The 20,790-nt window shown below is 32.7% G+C and overlaps 1 protein-coding gene across 6 annotated transcripts in view; it reads left to right on the plus strand.

Moving 5' to 3' along the window:
- The window catches only part of LOC129905220 (receptor-type tyrosine-protein phosphatase mu), a 1,191,339-nt gene that overhangs the window by 884,202 nt on the left and 286,347 nt on the right, over window positions 1–20,790 (plus strand). For all 6 annotated transcript variants that reach the window (XM_055980653.1, XM_055980654.1, XM_055980652.1 and 3 more), the window contains one exon: window positions 9,005–9,081. In XM_055980653.1, coding sequence (XP_055836628.1) covers window positions 9,005–9,081 — 77 coding nt within the window. The remainder of the gene's footprint in view (window positions 1–9,004; window positions 9,082–20,790) is intronic.

Consider the following 20,790-nt stretch of genomic DNA (forward strand, 5'->3'; position numbering starts at 1 on the left):
TTTCTTCCGTATTTGAAAGCTTGAAATTTGAACTGTCCCTTGGTACAGTATGTTGTTGGGCATTTTGACTTGCAGCTGAAGTTGAATGAGTGGACTGTATTTGTGGAGTAAAGCTCCCCGAAGGAGATTTGTCAAAATGAAGCAATGAGTGATGTTTTCCCTTACAGTGAAAACATGTACTTTCACTCTGGCAGGCAGTTACCAAGTGACTGAATGCTAGACAATTATAGCAATACTTTAATTTTCGAATAGTGTTTCTCCTTTGAGAAACGCTCATTTTCAAAAAATCTGGGCATACACGAAGTGCATGAGTCCCCTTACAAACTTTACATTGCGAACTAACTTGTGCGTGATGTGTTCAAACGCGTGGAAATGAACTTGAAGATTGCTGTTTCGAACCCGAATTTTTCAAAACTTTATTTTCTTTTGTCATGTCTGAAACGTTATCTAGGACCCGGTACCTATTTGTGATAAAAATGTTCATTTTTTCCCATGATTGAATTTCCTTTGGATTCGCAATTGATTCTTCCCAAAGGGATAAAGTTTGTGGTGGGAGACGAGACGCACACACGTATGTAATCAACGCATCCCACTTTTTCACCTCAATACCATACGACTCTAAAGCTATAATAGCTTCACTAATATTGCTCTGCAATTCCTTTAATGCATCTGCCGATTCAACCGTTATGCGTACCTGACCAAGCAAAATACTTAGATGATTATTCACCAAAACCCGTTTATTTTCGTAATGTTCTTTGAGAGCAGCCCACGCCACCTCGAAATTATCATCTGTTATCTCAAATTTAGAGACGATGCTTAAGGCATGATCTTTAGTCCGAGCACGCAAGTGAACAAGTTTTTGAACGGGACTTAACCTTGCGTGTCGAATGTAAAGTGTCGTAAACATGTCTCTAAATGCTGGCCATTTGAGAAAATTGCCACTAAATATTTCCGTTTCACACGGCGGAAGATGCATATTATGCTTTAATTCGACATTATCACTCTTTTCGTTATTCGGCTTTAAACTAACCTCTTGGGGCCGCGTCGCCTTTAAAATATCACTGAGAAATTCAATATATGTGTCCGAAGAGTTTCTATATTTTGCCTTAACCTCAGGGAGTGACGCAATGAGAATGTCATCAGTGGCCGCCGCACTAATATATTCACTGTATGCTTTCTTAACATCAAGCCAAAGTGCTTGAAGTTCAACCCGATGAGCTTCAAAAGCCGATTTTTTTAGCTCTCTAGCAGATTTTCCTTTAAATGACGCCATGTAAATCAACGAGCCCATCGCATGCCAAAATTAAAGCCTGCAAACTCATTTCAAATGAAAAAGCAAAAACCGCGTGATAATCTACTCAACAAAGCAAACTGCTTACCACCCAATCGTATCAATTTTACCGCTTCTTACTGTATTTAAAACGTACCAATTTTTACCGTTTGTAAATACCCCACCCAATATATATATGTATATAACGTACCAATTTTTACCGTTAATATATATCCCTTTTACCGTATTAATAAGCACTGAATTTTCGCACAAAATACTTTCAATGAAATTTATTTTATAATATAAAAATCTCAAGCATATGGTAAAATATTGTAAATGTACCTGTACAAACTCAAATGTATGATGGCTGCAACTGATGACGTATATATGGTGACTCCGATGGTAATTCTGATGACTTTGATGAATACTTTGATGACGATTTTGATGATGACGAAGAAGCTGATGACGACGAAGATGATGATGATGATGACGCAGATGCTGAGGCAGGACGATGAAGAAGAGGCTGATTGAATGGCAATCGCGAGTCAATTTGAGGTGAGACTCGTCCAAAAATGTGCACTCTTGGCTAGTGCACACTGCAATTGTGAAGAGTCGCCGTGTACATGCACGATCGAATTAATGGCCACAATTCGATGTGATTTATTCACAATAATTCGACGGCAAAGTGTAAACCCAAAACCAGGATAATTTTGACCAATATGGCGCTATCCGGTCAATTCTTTGGGTTTGAAGTGTCGAGCACCACACACGAAGTTCGCCTTTAAATATGGCGATCCGGTCGAATGGACCAAATGTTAAAGCGTAGGCGTACCTTTTCCTTTATAATTTTCCTTTTGGTATATTTAAAGATTTTCGTTTCCTTTTGTTGGTTTTTTTTTTTGTTTAATTAACTTTATTTATTATTTTGAATTGATTAATTATAATTTGTATAATTTTCCTTTTTATTTCGTTTATTAGTTTTAAGATTTCCTTTTTTTTTTATTTAAGTAGGTACATAGGTACTACTTTGCAACGCAAGTTGTGTGGTGTGGTGGTGGCTGGTTGACGTTGAAAAATGGAATGAGAGAATGACAACTTTGAATGGATGCGAGAATGAATGTGATTGAATGGTTTTTTATTGGTTAAGGTTGGCTGCAATGTTCAATTTTTAATTCGGACCGGGAGGAAACGAAACGTGGGCGTGTTCGAGAATAGGGAGAATTTGCGTTCCGCAATTTTCCGTAAAACGGAGTACGCAATTCTCCCTAAAAACGGAGTACTCTTTTCACGTAATCATTTGTGGTTCCCCCAGAACGTTCTGAATTGAACACAGCTATTATCATATTACACGAAAAGTTACAATAAAATTACTGATGGTAATTTATTATTGCTTTAAGCAAAAGAAACTTTTCAAAGTTTGTGTCCGATAACTTATTTCACCGCGGTGCATTTATCATGACCGCAAATGAAAAAAGCCTTTCAATGGGAGCGACGATTGAAGTATTGTGTTGTACTTCAGGAACAAGGGCTTTGCAACTTGCTACATGCCACTTGCCACATGAAACTTGCCACATCCAACTTGCCACATGCAACTTGCCACATGCAACTTGCCACATGAAACTTGCCACATCCAACTAGCCACATGCAACTTGCCACATGCAACTTGCCACATGCAACTTGCCACATGCAACTTGCAACATGCAACTTGCCACATACGGCATTTTGAAAAAAATTTTAAAAATTTTTTTGATACCCAAAGGCAGCGGGGACTCTAACCTACATTTGGGTACAACTCACATCCCTGTAGGTCCACGCGTTCTCAAACCGGGAGAACTTAAAAGTCAAAAAAAAATAAGCCCGATTCTGAAAAAATAGGCATGATGTGGTGGTTAAACATGGAAGATGATTTTTAAAAATTTTAAAAATGTGCAAAGCGTAGGCCCATGACACAAGCTATCATTTGGCACTACTCCCGAAAATTGCTCTCAAGCGGTTTAGCTTCGAGGAGCGTTCAAAGGTTCGGGGATTTTTCGAAAAAAAATTTTACCCCAACTTTCAAAGGCAATTTTCTCGGAATTTTGAAAAAAATCCAAAAACTGAATTATACCACTATCGGGTAGCTGAGAATATAACCTTTCATATGGCACCACCCCCATGTCTCTAGGTCAAAGCGTTCAGCTCCCAGAAGCTTTTTCACGCCCCCAACTTCCAACGGCTATATCTAGGAATTTTGAAAAAAATGAATAAAAAATTTTTGATGCCCAAAGGTAGCGGGGACTCTAACCTACATTTGGGTACAACTCCCATCCCTGTAGGTCCACCCTTTAAATGTGGCATGTGGCATAGTTTTTCTTTGAAGTGTTGAAGGTTTAGATTTTGTTTTTAAAATATAATTACTTTAAAATTACAATTTTAATTACAATGTAATTACCTTTGTAATTTTATCTTTTTAATTACAATAAAATTACACGGTAATTTAATTGTAATTGCATTTCGAATTACATTTCCTTTGTAATGGGAAAGTAATTCGATTACAATGCAATTACTAGTGGAGTAATTGCATTGTAATTAATTAGTAATTAATTACAAATGTAATGATTACTCCCCAACTCTGCCTGCCAGTAACCACTCTTCAGGTCCAAAGTTGAAAACCATTGAGCTCCTTCCATTGCATCTAGAGTATCGCTGATTCTTGGCAGTATGTAGCTGTCTTTCTCCGTCACATCATTCAGTCTGCGGTAGTCGACACAAAATCGAGTGCTTCCATCCTTCTTTTTGACGAGAACTACCGGTGATGCAAAAGGGCTTTTGGAGTTTTCGACCATCCCGTCTTTCTTCATTGTCGATATCATTTCTTCAACTTCACCTTGTTTGGCCAAGGGGAGACGTCTTGCTGGTTGACGAATCGGCCTAACATCTCCTGTATCGATTCGATGCTGCACCAGTTGTGTTTGGCCGTATTGCCCGTTGGGTGAAGAGAAGATATCAGCATTTTCGTGAAGAAGCCTTCCAGCAACATTAAGCTGATGTTGACTTAAGTTGTCTGATTTGAGAATTTGAGTTCTTAGTTTCTCCGAGTTCACAGTCATCCGTGTGTCCATCTCGTTGATCTTAGTTATTGCGGGCACAGATTCACATTGCCCAACCATTTCTCCTTTCTTGAGCTTGATTGGGTACGGTTTGATGTTAAGTATCCGTACAGGTACCATGTTGTTCTTTGGTGCCACAAGAGTCTTCCCGATGATGACGTTTTGGGAATTTTGCTCAACTTCTGGCTCAACCATGAGGTATCGATGGCTTCCAATATTCCCCTTTAGTTTCGTCCACACAAATACTTCTGAAGAAGGAAGCAGGCACATGTCTTCTTTGTCATCAAAGTTCTAATTGTTGTTGAGTTTTCGTTGCCATAGACCATCGGGATCTCCACATTTCTGTATTTCAGGACTTGATTACCGATATCCAAAATGATTCCATGCTCCTTCACGAAGTCGATTCCAATGATGCACTCTTCACATATATCTGCCACCAAAAACACAGGTAAAACCTCTAGTTCTGCCATACGGATCGTAAGACGAACTTCACCGTACACCCTTGCTGCTTCTCCTGTGGCGGTCTTCAGACGGTAGCTGTTGGTGTTATGTAGCCATGTCATCTTCACCAAGTCTCTTCGTACAATAGAAGCGGTGGCATCGGTGTCAATTGTAACCACGTGTTTATTGTTGTTTATGGTCGCCTCCACTGTCAGACTTTTGCTGTCTTGTTTAGTTTGTGAGACTTGAATTGTGGTTCTGGGGCCATCTATACCAGAAACCAGCTTCTGCCCCTCGAAGTTGGTTGTATCGCTTGTTTGGTAATATTCCTGTTTCCACAGTGTTCGCAAGCAGTTCTTCTTGGTGGCAATCTGCACTGCCGCTGGAGATGTCCTGTTTTGTTACAGTTCCAGCATCGAGTAGCTTCGTCTCGCTGGTTTCTTTAAAATGCGAGTTTTTGACAAGAGCATTCATGCACTGTAACTTCTCTTGCCCGATGAACGCCTTCAGAAGCCTGTTCTGCTGCTTCCATTGTAAGGGCGAACGCTAATGCTTCTGGTAGGGAACGTTTTCCGGCTGTTCGAATCGCTCGCTGAAGATTTATATCAGATACAGCACGAACAAAGGCTTCTGTCGCAAACTCATTGATAATGTCGTCTCCAGCTGTCGGATATGCCAGATAAGCTAACCTTTCAGTATCTCCTTGGAGTTGTTGCAGAGTTTCTCCTCTTTTCTGGACTCTTGTTTTGAGTTGGACGCGAAAGACTTCTTGTATATGGCCATCTCCAAAGCGTTTTTTAATGACCTGAACAAGAGCGTTAAAGTTACCATTCTTTTCTGGTGGTAAAGTTTGTAACAACTCAGCAGAAGGACCTCTAAGAGCAAGAGTCAGCGCTATACATTATTCGTCATCCCAGCCATTTGTTGTGGCAGCTGCGTCAAACTGCTTCTTGTAGATCGACCAAGAACTTTGTCCATCAAAGGTTGGTGGGTGCATTTTTTCTGATTCGCACAAATAAATAAGTTGTATTCCAATTTTCTGACCCCAATGTAATGTTTTGTTACGGGTTCACAATAAAACTTATTTCGTTTATTTTAATTTCCACTTATATTTTCGTTCAAATAAGAACACACTTTATTTCAACTCAATTTACTTTTATTATTCGCTCAAACAAACACACGTTTAAATCACTTTATTTACTACTAACAATTTCCAACACTTTATTTCACTTTGTACTGCACTCTTTCAATTTCAAAATTAAACTGGGTGGGCTCGGTATCTACGCTGCCCTTTTATACCGGAATTTCGAGATTCGAGAATGTCTTCGAAGGTTCTCGTCTTTGTTTCTCGAAATTTTCTTTCCAGGAGGGGCGCTTCATACTTCCAGTCTAGTGGGATATTTTTGGGATATTCAGCCTTCAAGGAATATTCAGCAGTCTTAGGGATGTGTTCGGAGGGCAGGTAGTTTCTTAATTATTAAAGGTAAGTTCACATTTCTACCTTTGGTGTAGTAGGTAGTGTGTTCAGACATTTATCTTAAAAGCAGTTAAGTATTTCATCGTTACAATATACAATAGTACAGATATAATAGGCATTTTAAAAATAAAAAATTGTCGCACTCATAAAACTTGGTAAAAAGTGGTAGGGGTTTTTTCGAGGACAAGAGAGAATGTAAAAAATATAGTGAACAAAGTTGTTTGTGGAATATCATCATATGACACATGTTTTCAATGTATTTTTTGATGCTGAATCTAATGAGATAAAAATAATGTCAACACGATTGCTCTAAGAAAAGGATGCTTGTTTTTCGACTTCAACAGGTAAAATATAACCGAAACCTATGTGAAAACATGCTACACTGATGAAATTCGGGGCGTAGGTTTTAAATAAAGCAGGGACAAAGGATTCATAAAGTCCTTAAAAATATTTTTGGTGAAAGGGTGTTATTTTAAAGGTTGAGTTGTGTGTGCAAGAGGTGTCATAACAGCTGACATAAATTTTGTTATTCGTAGTTCCCATGGGAAATGATTTAATCGGACTTATCGCGGATTTTTATCATTTTCCAAAAAAAAAAAAACCCTTTCACCTTAAATATTTTATAGACTAGGTACTTAGATTCTTGCTTTCTGTCATAGATCAAACATTTGTACCAATTTCCATTGGTGTAACAATTTTGTTACAGTTTTTGTGGTACTAATTCCGAATTTAATCATTTCTTAAAAAAAAACGAGATAATTTTAAAAAATTTATTGATTCTAAGTTCTTATAACAGTCATTACTTTTTCACCAAGTTTAAAAAATTAGTATGTCAGCTTTTATGGTACCTTTCTCACGCAAAACTTAACCCAACAAAACACCCTGTCACCAAAAATAATTTTAAGAACTTTATGAATCCTTTGTCCCTGCTTTATCAAAAACCTTCATCCCGAATTTTATCAGTGTAGCATGTTTTTCACATGGGTTTCGGTTATATTTTACCAGTTGAAGTCAAAAAACAAGTACCATTGTTTTTAGTCGGCCATATCTATCTATTTCGTAGAGCAATCGTTTTGACTTTATTTTTATTTCATTAGATTCAGCATCAAAAATTACTTTAAAAACATGTGTCACATGATGATGTTCCCCAAACAATTTTTTTCAATATATGTTTTGCCTTCACTCTTGTCCGCGAAAAACATCCCTCCACCCAACTTTTTTTTATAGACTTTTTTGTCATTGGTTCTTATCCCAAAAACTTTTTGCCAAGTTTCATGATTGTAATTTTTTTTTTATTTCTTGATTGTATGTAGGTACTATTTAACCTGTGCCAGAAGGCTTTTACAGATTGGTGAAACCAAAAAGATTTAAGGACCTCATAAAATTTAAAAGGATTTTTTATGAAAGTGCTTTAACTCTCTACCGCATACTAACCCATATGTGGTTTATCGATTTCATATCGATTTATTCCCGTTATATTGCACCAAATGTCAAAAAGAAAAAACTATAATAAAACTATGTCTTTTTTTTAATAATTAACAGGTTTTTATTATCAGTTAGAGAGTCGTGATTCTGAAATAAACTTGTTGTTTCAAGAGCATGTGTAAAAAGCAAATCAGTGAATAAAAGTGTGTACTTTTCAAGTGTTTTTTTATAATAAATTAGTAAGTTGCATCCAATTAAAAATAAGTTTCGTATGTATTTATTATACTTTTATATGTTTACAAAGTTTGTTTTTTGTTTTTATAATAATTTTTTTTTTTTTGCGTTTTTTCCAAAACACCATATATGGGTTATCATGCGTTGGTGCCTTACATTACTGATTTTTGTGGGATTTTTATTTATTTTTGTAAAATAAATTCGAAGACTTTCTATGGAAAAAAAAGTGTGTCTTATTAACATCAAACAAGCCATCTCCGAGCACTTATGCAAATCTGTAAAACCTACAATGTCACGAAAAAGAGGATGCCCTTCAACTTTGGTAGGTGATCAAAGCAGAGATGGAACAAAGCAAAGCTGAGGAAGTTATATACAAGTCACGGAAGTCCAGCCCCATCTATTCCCGAAACTCCAATTCACTCACAACAACCAAGGGCAAAAGCCGTTGAATTCAGTGCGAACTGATAACATCGACCATATCCCTGAATGGCAAACAAAAACGTTAATAAGTCAAATTTGCGGACTGAAGACGTACTCAATGTGAAGAAAATGGAAGGTGTTCTTTCGCAACAATGATAAAAGAAAGTGTGTTTGAATAAATTCCATGAATAAGGAAAGTCCAATATAATAAAAACATACTTTAAAAAAATACCTTGAATGTATACTAAACCACATATGGGTTATTCATTTTTTGCTGGAAATCGCTTATATGTATGGTTTATTTTTCTAAAAATTTATATAAATGTAAAAAAATAAAAATTTCTATGTAATACCTTTTTTCAACTCCTAATAAAGCTAAAAAATTGTAAAAAAAATTTTTATTTCATTTCGTTCATAATTCATGGAGTACCTAGTGGGTTAAGTGTTTGTTTATGAAATTAGACATGAGAAAACTTTTTGACTGTTTGAGTGTAAAAATAAAGTTAGCTCGTTTGCACTTTAAGTCGACGATTTGAAACTTTGAATTCACCTATAATATACTGTTGAATATAAAAACATATATCGTACACCTAGTTTAATTTGTTTTGAAAAATATTGTTTATATTTCATTTTTCTTTAAACTTTTAGCTGATAACTTTCGACCATATTTGACATCATTTCAAGGAAATGCTTTTACGGATTACATTAATTCCGTTTTTGTTGACGTAAGTGAAAATATTTAAATAATAATTTTAATTTTACATTAATAGGTATAAAGCGCAAATAAAATTTCGAAAACATACTATCATCCTTATTAGCCCAGTCAAATAAGGGTTTAACCTCAGAATGAATGCTAATTCAATTTTTTTCTCATTATCTTCCTTTTGGCATTCTATAACTTTACCTAAAAAAAGATTTTCGAAATAAGCAATAATAGACAATGGTTTTATATACAAATATGTATAGTACATGACTTCTAAATCTAAAATCGAGAAAATCTGACCCTTCTGAAAAAGTTATGGGCCAAAAAACTATTAACGGCCATATTATTCACTAGTTTAAAAAATACATCTGGATGTAAACAATGTCAAATGTCAAAAATAAATCCAATTCCATATTATTCACTACTTAAATCAAATCTTAAATCCAATTTTTTAAATCCCATCTCGCTAAATCCAAAAAAATTTAAACTGCTCTCTGGAGGTCCGTTTAACTTTATAAATCCAGATGTAAAATTCATTTTCACAGTGTTCAGTTGTTTTGTAAAGTATTTTGTGAAGGAAAAATAAAGATAAATGCAAATTATACAAAATTTATTGAATAATCACATAATTTTTTTTGAGTGAATAATATGAACAAAAAATTAAATCCTTGGATTTATGAAATTCAGATTTAATGGATTGGATTTAAAATTAACTTTAGTCCAAATTAAATCCAGGGTGAATAATATGGCCGTAATTGTCTAAAAAGTTGTCCCTTTGAACAGTGAATTTTGAATATAGTGTAATGTTTTATTACGGGTTCACAATAAAACTTACTTCTTTTATTAAACTTCCAGGTATCTTTCCGTTCAAATTAAAACACACTTTATTATAACTCAATTTTCTTTTATTATTCGCTCAAACAAACGCACTTTTAAATCACTTTATTTACTACTAACAATTTCCAACACTTTATTTCACTTTATACTGTACTCTTTCACTTTCAAAATCAAACTGTATCCGGTTGGTGTCCACACTGTCCTTTTATACCGGAATTTCGAGATTGGAGAATGTCTAGGAAGTTTCTCGTCTTTGCTTCTCGAAACTTCCTTTCCAGGAGGGGGGCTTTATATTTCCAGTCCAGTGGGATATTTTGAGATATTCAGCAAGGGATTGATGTCACTGGTCAACAAGGTTTTTGCCACAAGAACCAAAATATACTTTTCTAGTAGTTTTTGATGTGCTGAACTCGAATCTCGAATCAGTTTTTGAAGAAGAATATCTGTTCTTATAATCACCTTTACAAATTTGTTTGCAATGAATTACCCCACATTAAAACAGAACCTCGAAAACAGCCAAAATGACGTTTTTTAGCATTTTATAACGGTAATATTTCAAAAACGGAGGCCAATCAAATTTTTCTGACTTCAGATTCGGATTCAGCACCCCAAAAACTACTAGAAAAGTATATTTTGGTTCTTGTGGCAAAAAAAAAGTTAAATTTTGTTGACCAGCGTATTCAGCAGTCGAATTTCTAAGGGATGTGTTCAGAGTGTAGTTTCTTAATTATTAAATGTGCATTCACATTTCTACCTTTGCAGTAGTAGGTAGTGTGTTCATACACTTATCTTAAAAGTAGTTCAGTAATTCATCGTTACAATATTTATCACTATATTTTCATATACCTATTTCAGTTTACAAAGAAGTTGAACTTTAATCTATTATAAAATAACATTTGCACCGATATGTTTGGAATGATATTTCTATTATTTATGACAGTACAAACAGAAAGTGATCAAAACCAAACAACTGCGTTACTTTACTGCAAATTTCAGTTTAATTTGTAAAATCATATAACTAATCTCTCTGATATTCCTATTTGAAACTATAGGAACAACGTAAGTCTCCTAAGAAGTTAAATCACAGACAAATTAATTTCAATTAAATATTCTTAATAGTTTATTACCAAAAATCATCTTTAAAACTTTAAATACCACTGCTTTACCAAGATAAACCACAATGTTACCGTGATTTGTAAGCAATTCGATCCAAATTTGGGTTTCAAACTTGTAAAAGTAAATAATGTTAACCTTATAACTCAATATAGTCTTTCTCCTTTGTTTTGATTCTTAAGCCAAGTAGCGTGAGGGGTACAATGGTTGGAACAACCGATTTTTGTACCACTTATTGCCACCCTTCATGCAATAAAGCATTTCACAAAAACTACTATGCCCAGGAACAAAAATCATGTTTTTTCATAAACTGTATTGATTCTTTACAATTCTGCATTTTTATTTAGGTTTATTTCATTCTCAGTTCCTTTTAATTAGTAAAAAGTAAGGCCGTTCTAAGTTCATAAAAAAAGTGCAAAAAATACAGTGTTCCCGCTAAGGACACTGAATTTGGTAACTGTCCGTTTTTGACTATTTTTTGAGTTTTTGGATGAAGATTAATTTTTTTTAGCTAAACAATATAATAAATTAAATGTTCTTTAAATGACTTAAAAACACATTAAAGTCAATTATTTTTAAGAATTTCTTTTCTAAATACTACATATACACAATACTTTTTATAAATTGGTACATCTCTTACAAAAAAATTAAGTTTTGTTATTTTTTATACATTCATAAAAGTTGTCCCAAGAAAAATGACGCATAAAACCAACATTTCTTAATGTATCAATATTTTAATCATCTAACGTACAAAAGGGTGCTGCAAGCAGTTTTTAAAGTTAATTTTATATAGATTTATCATTCCACGCTTATTTTTATGGATGAATATATTAAATGTATGTAAGAAGCTAGTTTTAGTTTAATTTTAAAGAAGCTTACATTATTTAACCGTCATTCCGGGAACGCTTGTTTTGGGGTATAGGTAGATTGAAATTTAATTTTTTTGTGATATTATGATCAAAAATCGAGGCCACTGCAATATTATCTCAAAAATATTTCATTTTACTTTAAGACATAAAAAATAAAAATTAATTATGGCCAAAACGTCATTTCCGGGAACGCTCTTAGAATCTGAATAAATAATGTAGTCTTACACTCATAATTTTGCATTTTTTAAGTTTGTTTACTCAGCATCCTATAGAAGTATTGCTGCAATATGCACTTTTATCAAAAAGTTACAAAAAAACAAAAGAAAAAATTACTTATGCCCTAAGTGTTTCGGACGTGCATATAAGCATTTTTTTTTTGTAGAAATCGGTCTCTGCCTCAAGAAATAAAGTTTAGGGGCGTATCGAGAGGGGGGTGTGGGAGGGTGTCTCAACCCCTCCCCCCCCCTCGATTTTCCGAGTCGGTTAATCAGTCGGCAAAAAATTTATCGCGAAATCATTTTTTGTACGTACATAAGTGTATGTTTTTAAAATCTGGCTAGCTCTTGTCGCGGAGGTACGATTTCCCGCCAAACAATTTTGTATCTATAAAGCCTTACAGATGCAATTTTTCCTTCTGTAAAGCACTATAGAAGCAAAATTGTTAGTTGGGTTGCCAAGTCGGCAAATTAATCGCCAAATAACTTGTTTTTAGCGTACGTAGGTGTATTTAACATCTGTATAGCTCGTGTCGTGTCTTGTAATCACATTGGAATTTTATCCTTTTCCTTTAGCATTTTGACAGAATAGAACCTACAAATACGTTGAATTAAGCAAAGATTTCTGAAAATTAGTTTACCATACGAACCCTGAAAAGTATCTTGGATTTTGATTTTATCAGTTCTTTATATTTTCGCAAAAATATCATGTTCAAAGTAAAAAACTTAATAGAAAATCGGGAAGTGGAAAATTTTTAAGTTTTGATGCTTCATTGTTGGCACAATAGAATCATTTCTACTAATAAACGATGATAAAACTCAAATAAATACATTAATAAAAAGTTCATCTTCGTTTGCTGAACAATTAAATATTAAACCTGAAAATGATTTTTTGAAACATCATAGAACTCGTCGGTTTCCGAAGAGAATTGATAAAAATCCTGAAATCGCTTCTGTTTTTAATTTGGAAACATTTTATAGGAAAGAGTTCAAAATGGTTCTTCAAACTTTTACGTCACGCGTAAAAGATTATTTAACCATTTTTGAACCTTTTTTAAGAAATTTTAAAATACCCGCTTCTAAGAGCCAATGCTAGAATTGAATTTTTTTTCTTTTTTCTTGAAACGAATGCTCGAACTTCGATGACATTACCAAAGAGGTATTTAAACTAAGAAATGTAATTCCGTTAGCCTTCAAGTTAGTTTACTACATGTTTACCGCTCCTATGACGTCATCTTTTTGTAAGCGGTCATTTAGTAAACTTAAAAGAGTGAAGAAAGGTTAAATTCGTTGATTCTGCTATATTCCTCAAAAAATATAGTTGATTAAATTCAACTAAGCTAGGCTGTCGAAAAATGGGCATTGTTAAAATATCGCAGGGTTAGACTTTAAATTAAAAGTCAATTTTATGTACATGTATTAGGTTAATTTTTTTGAAATTAATAACTTTAATTTCAAAGACTCAAATTTTAAAGACTACAAATGTGCCTAATATTTTTTTATTATTAAAGAATGTATAAAGTTTATTTTTTTCTGTTATTATATGTTATTATTTTAATAATTAAAAAATGCTTAACCCTTTCGAACCCAAGCTATGAAAATCAATATTAAAAAATGTTTTTTCAGTATTATCGTATCAAAAACATCACAACTAAGAAATATGAATAGTAAAAAGTTATTTTCCAAAATAATAAATAGCAAAACTAATGTGTTACTCTCATGCTACATGTATTTAAAATACACTGCCTATGACCACCAAAAAAAGTCGGACAACTGAGAAAACAACTTTTTATAGAACAATAATATATGCTCCTTTTTCTAAGCCAAAAAGCAAAACACTTTCTGGATTAACTTTTTTTATCTCTTTTTTCAAAATTATGACCATATATAAAAAAACTTTTTTTTTGCAAAAAAAAAAGAAAAAATGTGAAATTCAGTTCCTTTTTCGATAAAAAAAAATAAAGGTATGATATTTGACTAAATTTTTGTAATAATCCAGTAACTAGACATCGTTATCTTTCATTTGAGCCATCGAAACCTAAAAAAATATTTAATGGAATATTTTTTACGAATTTTTAAAAATATGTTACATGAGAGTAACGCTGGGTTCGAAAGGGTTAATCGCGAAAATTATAGTTTTATTTCTTTTCTCAATTATAAAAAAAATCGGCTCCTCATAAAGTTATATTTGATTTATTTAAGACCCACTATCTTTATATAATAATATATCATTCACATTGATACTATTTCTAGACCCCTAAAGCCGTTTTGAAGAGATCACCACCATTTCGAGGAACGTTTTTCTAGTACTAATTTTTGGGGTTTTGCGGTAAATAGAAAAATAAATATATTTTTGTGCTCTGCCCGATCATGAACCGACAAATTATGGCTAAAGCGAACATTTGAGCATGAAATTTTTATTATAAAACAAAGTTGATTTTTTAAGAATTCGGTCATCGAAATTTCCCACCTCCATGATTTTAACCCGTATCCGTAATAAGTTTATGTTTGAAAAATTGGGAAAAAAGAGCTAATAAAGGATTGATAGATTTGCCAAAAACTCGTTACAGACGATGTGTACGTGCATGCGCGTAGGAAGGGGGGGTCCTGGGTGGGCCAGGCCCACCCTAGAAAATCAATGGCCCACCTTAGAAAAACCGACAGTTCTACGGAACTTTTAGTCTGGTATTAGCTCCCACTAACATTTTTTTTAATATCGCTTGCTGAGAATTATAGGGCTGTATGTATGTTTAATAATTTAATTAATTTTTTAATTAAATTTAATTTTTTACAAAATTAAGATTTTTGGACGTCAAATATCTTTTAAACGGTTAGATAAGCGAAAGTGGTAGGCCTTATTTGTAGAGCGTTCAATTTCCTACAAGAATATGTAAAGAAACCAGCTAAAAAGCCGATTTATAAAAACATGATTTTTTTAGTAGAAGGATAATATAAAAAATGAAAAATTGCGAAGTGAAGGACCTTTCCATTAATACAAAGATTTCATATTTGGTGAGTATATTCTAGAGATGTCTGGCAATCTATCGGAGTATAAAATCTGAATTGCGTTGACAGCATGTAAAATTTTTGACACTATTGAGGTTACTAAAAAATTTTCAGCTGTTAAAAATTTTATTGGGCTCTGGCACCTGGTTAAATTTGAGTTAAATTTTTTTTGCAGATGCTTTTGTTTTGTTTTTTTTTTTTATTAAAAAGGAGTATCATGGCAGAAAAAAGGCAGACAAAATTCTAAACAATAATCCATACAGCTGAAATTTTTTTTCTTAACCTCAATAGTGTCAAAATTTTACACGGTGTTAACTATTTAACGCAATTCACACACGGCCTTAGACCGTGTGTGAATCGGGTTAAATACTAAGCCTAGAATATATTTTTGACACTTTTGAGGTGAAAGGATAATTTCAGTTGTCAAAAATTTATCCTGCTCTAGGAGCCGGTTAAATTTTTATTTTCAGAGAATAAATTTTTTGCAGAATTTTCTGTGTATTTTTTTCAATAACTAATCAAAAACTGAAAATAAAGAAAGAAAATTGAAAAAAGTAGTACAACATTATGAGTGATTATTATTAGGAAAAATTTATATTTTTCAATATATTTCATTTTATTGATGATGAAAAAATTTGTTAGCTACCCATTACTGGCAACACAAAAATAAAATTCACATGACAACGCGTGTTGGAAGTTTGTAAATTGTTAATATTTTTACTTTTTTTTTTAAATCATTAATTCTTTCGATTTGCAGAAAAATAAATTGCACGACTGGGGTCGCACGTACTTGCTCTTATGCTTAAAGTAACTATAATGTTAAAGCTTTTTATTCAAGAAATTTAAAATTTGATATTTTGAAGAAATTTCATAAGTAGTATAAAAAAATTAAATCTGTTTTTATAATTAATTAAACTCCGTTGTAAATTATCTTAAAAAAAAAAAAAACAAATATGCCATTTTATTTCTTGTATAAAAAGGTATTTTTAGAAAAAAATTTTCGAAAATTGTAGGAGCCGTTTTTTAAAAAAATAATTTTTTATGTATAAAAATTTTTTAACATTTTTCAAAAAAAAAGTTGGTATGCCATTTTGAAGAAATAATTAATTTACACATAAAAACTAAATTTCAAAATTTTTCATTGATTCGTTTTCAAAAAATTGATTTTTCAAAAAAAAATTTTGAAATATTTTTTAAAAATCCAAAAATGAGATTTTTGAAAATTTTCTAAATTTTTAATATTATCTTTACTTACACACGTTTGTATAAAAATTTTCATTTAAATCGGGTTAATGTTGTACGAGATATTCAGAAACGAAAAAACCGTTCTATGACAGGTACCGTTAATAACGGTACAAAAAATATTTTTTTTATTTAAAAAGTTGGCTCTTATGTGTAGTACTACACACAAAAATTTTAATCAAAATCGTTAGAGCCGTTTTTGAAAAAAATTAACTTTTCTATTTCCATTATATGGTAGGTACCGTTAGTTTTGGTCATAAAAAAAAATTTCAATTTCCCCTCTAGGGAATCACCAAAAACTGCTAACTACCAAGTTTGAAGAAAATCACTTCACTCGTTTAGGCTCCAGCTCCAGATAGAGACAGACAGACAGACAGAATTGCCGGACCCACTTTTTTGGCATTCTCCATCATCGTAATGTCATGGAAAATTGTTATCTCGAGTTCGATTTTTTTTACGAATCCTAAACTTGCCCTATAGTACCTATATCACAAGTAAAAATATTTATCTACGTTAAAAATGTATCCAAATTCACACAGATAAATTAAGCCAAAGATAATTTTTTATTCACCAGACATTCAAATGTCAAAAATGTATCCTCTGCAAAATATTTAACATACGGCCCTAGAGTCACATAGTCACCCGCATACAACAACTTTTATTTACAATTTTTTATTTTTATATGTACCTACACTTCTGGCTTAAGTTTCAAGAGAACCTTAAACAAAAAAAATAAAGCAAATAAAATTGAAAACTTGGTAGGGTCAGTTTTTTAAATCCAATCGCTGTCATAAATTGCGACTGAATTCAACTTTTGTGTCCCTCAAAATAAAAGTGATGTAACTCCATCCAATTGCATTTCCATATAACAAGCTTTTAAAAAATGGAATACCATATTACACTATAAAGTATAAAAAGAAAAACCAGTACCTAACTATCAAAAATATATTGCGTATTTGGAGTTGATTTCTTTTTATATTAAAAGATATTAACAAAATACGATACCATTGAGCAAAAAACACACATTTTTCAAAAAAAATGAGTTACACCAATATTATTTAAAACAACACATTTACCGATCGAATATATTATTAAAAATAAACTTTTGGCAAATTTTAAGTTATTAAAAACAACAGAGAGTGGCGAATTATTTGCCAATTAAAGGAGCAAAGTAAATAAAATGCACGACTGTGTCACGTAGTTGCTGTAAACTAACACTTATGTTAGTTTACAGATTTTAAGGGCTTCCTTTATATAAATTTCAAAGAAATTTTGTTGATGTTGGGGAAGAGCGGACATTCAGGGCAAAGTTTTGTTAAATAATTTTTTTTGTTATTAGACTTTTTTGAGAAAAACTAAAAATGCAGTTTTACGCCTGCAAAGTTTAATCAAAATCGTTAGAGCCGTCTTCCAGTTATTTGGTATAACTTGAAGAATTTGTATGGGGGTACACTTTCTAATTAAGGTAGAAAAAGAACAAAAAAAAAAACAACTTTCAGAATTCTATAAAAATCATCTGTACCAAATTTGAAGAAAATCAGTCCACTGGTTTATGGCTATGGAAATGTGTACAGATGGACGGAAATGTGTACACGGACAGAATTCCTAGTTGGTTTTGATTAACACCTCAAATTTTTTTTCGACACGAAACCAATACTTGCCTTATATAGACCTAGTAAAAAAAAATTGCGCACTCGTGGTTATGGCTTCAGGTCGATGATAACATATGGCCCACCCTAGATAAAATCTCTAGCTACGCCCATGTGTACGTGATTTCCAAGATATCTCCTATATAAAGTTCTCGAGATATTGCAATTTTTTCGAAAACGGCTCCAACGATTTCGATTAAATTTGGCGTACGTAATGTTCTAAAAAATTAAAAAAAAAATCGTGTTTAGTTTTTCTCAAAAAATTGTACAGCAGAAATATGACTTTTCTCTTTTTTGCAACAATGACATAATTTTTAGTTAAATTTAAACTTAAAAAAGGATTTAACTTCCAAAATGTATCTTAGATAAAGGTATAATGTAATTTAAAATGCAAGAGCCAGTACGTACGACCAGTCGTACATTTTATTTACTTTTTTTTAATTGCGTTAAATAAAGACTTTTTGTTATATTTAACTGTTTTTAACTAAACTTTGATAAAAACTATCATGAAAATCATTTGTATTTCTTTCAATTTTGAGGGTGCCAATAATTGTACCCTCGGGTGCCAACTATCGTGGTGAGTGTAATTTTTTTCGATTTTGGTTTCGGCTGTGGTGAGTTAAAAAATATTTTTTTTTCGGAAAAAATCTAAAAAAAATTCTCCCATAAGAAATGCATTGGTTTTTTTTGCTGGAAGAACTGTATACTTAGCTTTAATGATAAAAGATATGAAAACTTCAATGCAAAATTTGGTTCCTCTACCATAACTTTTAAAGGTTTTTCGGTACTAAGCTTGCAACTGTTATAATAATATGGATGGAAAAGAGGTATAGCTTTTTTCAGAGACGTCAGGTTTTCGATTTTAGATTTTTTGTAGATCTGTTTCATTTGTGATTGATTCAGTCTTTTTGACCCGTTCACAAAAAATTATGAGTGATTACAATCACTATAGACCAAATCAATCAATCGTACGTTCATTCCATCCATTCTCAATCATCATTTCGATTTCATACAACTAATACAAGTTTATATGAGCAGGTTCAGACGTTCAGAGATTGAATTGAATCAAATTCAATCTACAATTTCTTTCGAACACCTTTCCTTCTTTTTATTTCGACGTTTTGAAACTGGCAAAGATGTAGCGCCTCACTCGCAAAATCGATGTAGCTATTTCACGTTTGATTTAAATAAAATCGAAAAAAAAATCAATATGGCTGCCTTTAAACGCTTATAATATGTATAAGAACACCGCGACTAATGTTTGTGTTTATGGTCTCAAAATGAAGCTTAGATTATACAAATGCTTTTTGGTTTTTTTCCGAAAAACATTTTTTTTCACCCATCATGGACCCAATGGCGGCTACCACTGCGGAGCGGAGTTCCAAATTTAAAAAATCAAAAGTCCAAAAGTAAAAATATTTTTTGTCTCGCTATAGCAATCGGTTTGTTAAAAAGAGTTTACTGCTTCATTGTTGTATGTTTCCTATTCTTAAAAACGATAGAAAACTTAGTTTGAAATTTTTTTCTTTCAAGCAGTTTTTCAAAAGCCTTCTTTCTTTTTTGCGACAGCGAAAACTATCGCCAAGTGTAAATCTCTAGTATAAATACATTTATGAAAATGCAAACCCTCTCTTATCCAGGCGTAATATATTTTGTAGTACTAGGAAACGCATTCACTATTTCTGTTTCGATTCCATAACTTTCTCCAATCATTTGTTTTGGAATGTCAAATGTCAAAACTAAAACAATGGGCCTTACCAGGTGCGTACAAGCCATTGGGGCAAGTGGGGCGGTGCCCCGGGGCCCCCAACACTCCAGGACCCCGAAAGGAGAAAATGCAAAGAAAACAGGTTATAAAAGAATCAAAGCAAAATGATAAAATATTTGACATGAATCACTTCGGATACAAGAGAGACAAATTAAATTTTTCAGTGAATTGGTAGCCAGCCACATAATATTTCATCCAAAAAAAATATTACCTCAGGGGTCCCAAAAAAATAAATTGCTTTTTTGCTCTAGTATTGCAGTGCCGTATACGCCAAATGCATTTTTTGAACTAGGTATGCAGTCTTATGTTTTCGAGGTTGATCTTTTCAAATTTATTATCCGTTTTTTTTTTCTATCTTTTTTCGTTGCAGAGATATTCACTATTTTTTTTGACAAAAACAACAAATTTTGGCATTTACGTCAAATTTTTCATGCTATGTACGAACATTTTGAGAATTGTTTTGACGTACGTCTTACATCGTTTATGTTTTTTTTTACGTACGTGTGTATGAATAAATGAAACTTCTGATTTTCATGGCTTATACGACCAACAAATGATATGTACATCAGGGGCCCCAAAAAAAATTAGATAGCATATACGTACTTTTTTATTTGTTCTTATTTATAATTTCCATACTAATTTGAGCCACCTTCGGTCCCGTTTCTGAGCAGAAGTCGGACTCAGCTCCGCTTGAGGCGGAGCGGATTAACTCTTTTGGAAGAAATATCGCTCACCTGCTGGAATATAATCATGTGCGGGGTTTTTAATAACAATTTGTTACTCGAAGATGATCTTACTGATGATATGAGTACATTTGGCCTAGTACCAGTTAATACTACTATACCAACCCATTTCTCGACAAATAGCACAACATTGCTCGACCAGTTTTGGGTAATTGAAATTGGAAGGCTCCTTCGTATTTGCCATTTCTCTTGTCATCGATTAATCTTTTGGGTGTACATTATTATTTGTTATTCAATTTCCATTAACAATTGCGATTTTATTGTCTGAAAGCCATTAAAGCTAGAATCC

Source organism: Episyrphus balteatus, chromosome 1 (genome assembly GCF_945859705.1).
Source record: "Episyrphus balteatus chromosome 1, idEpiBalt1.1, whole genome shotgun sequence".
Classification (NCBI taxonomy): Eukaryota; Metazoa; Arthropoda; class Insecta; order Diptera; family Syrphidae; genus Episyrphus; species Episyrphus balteatus.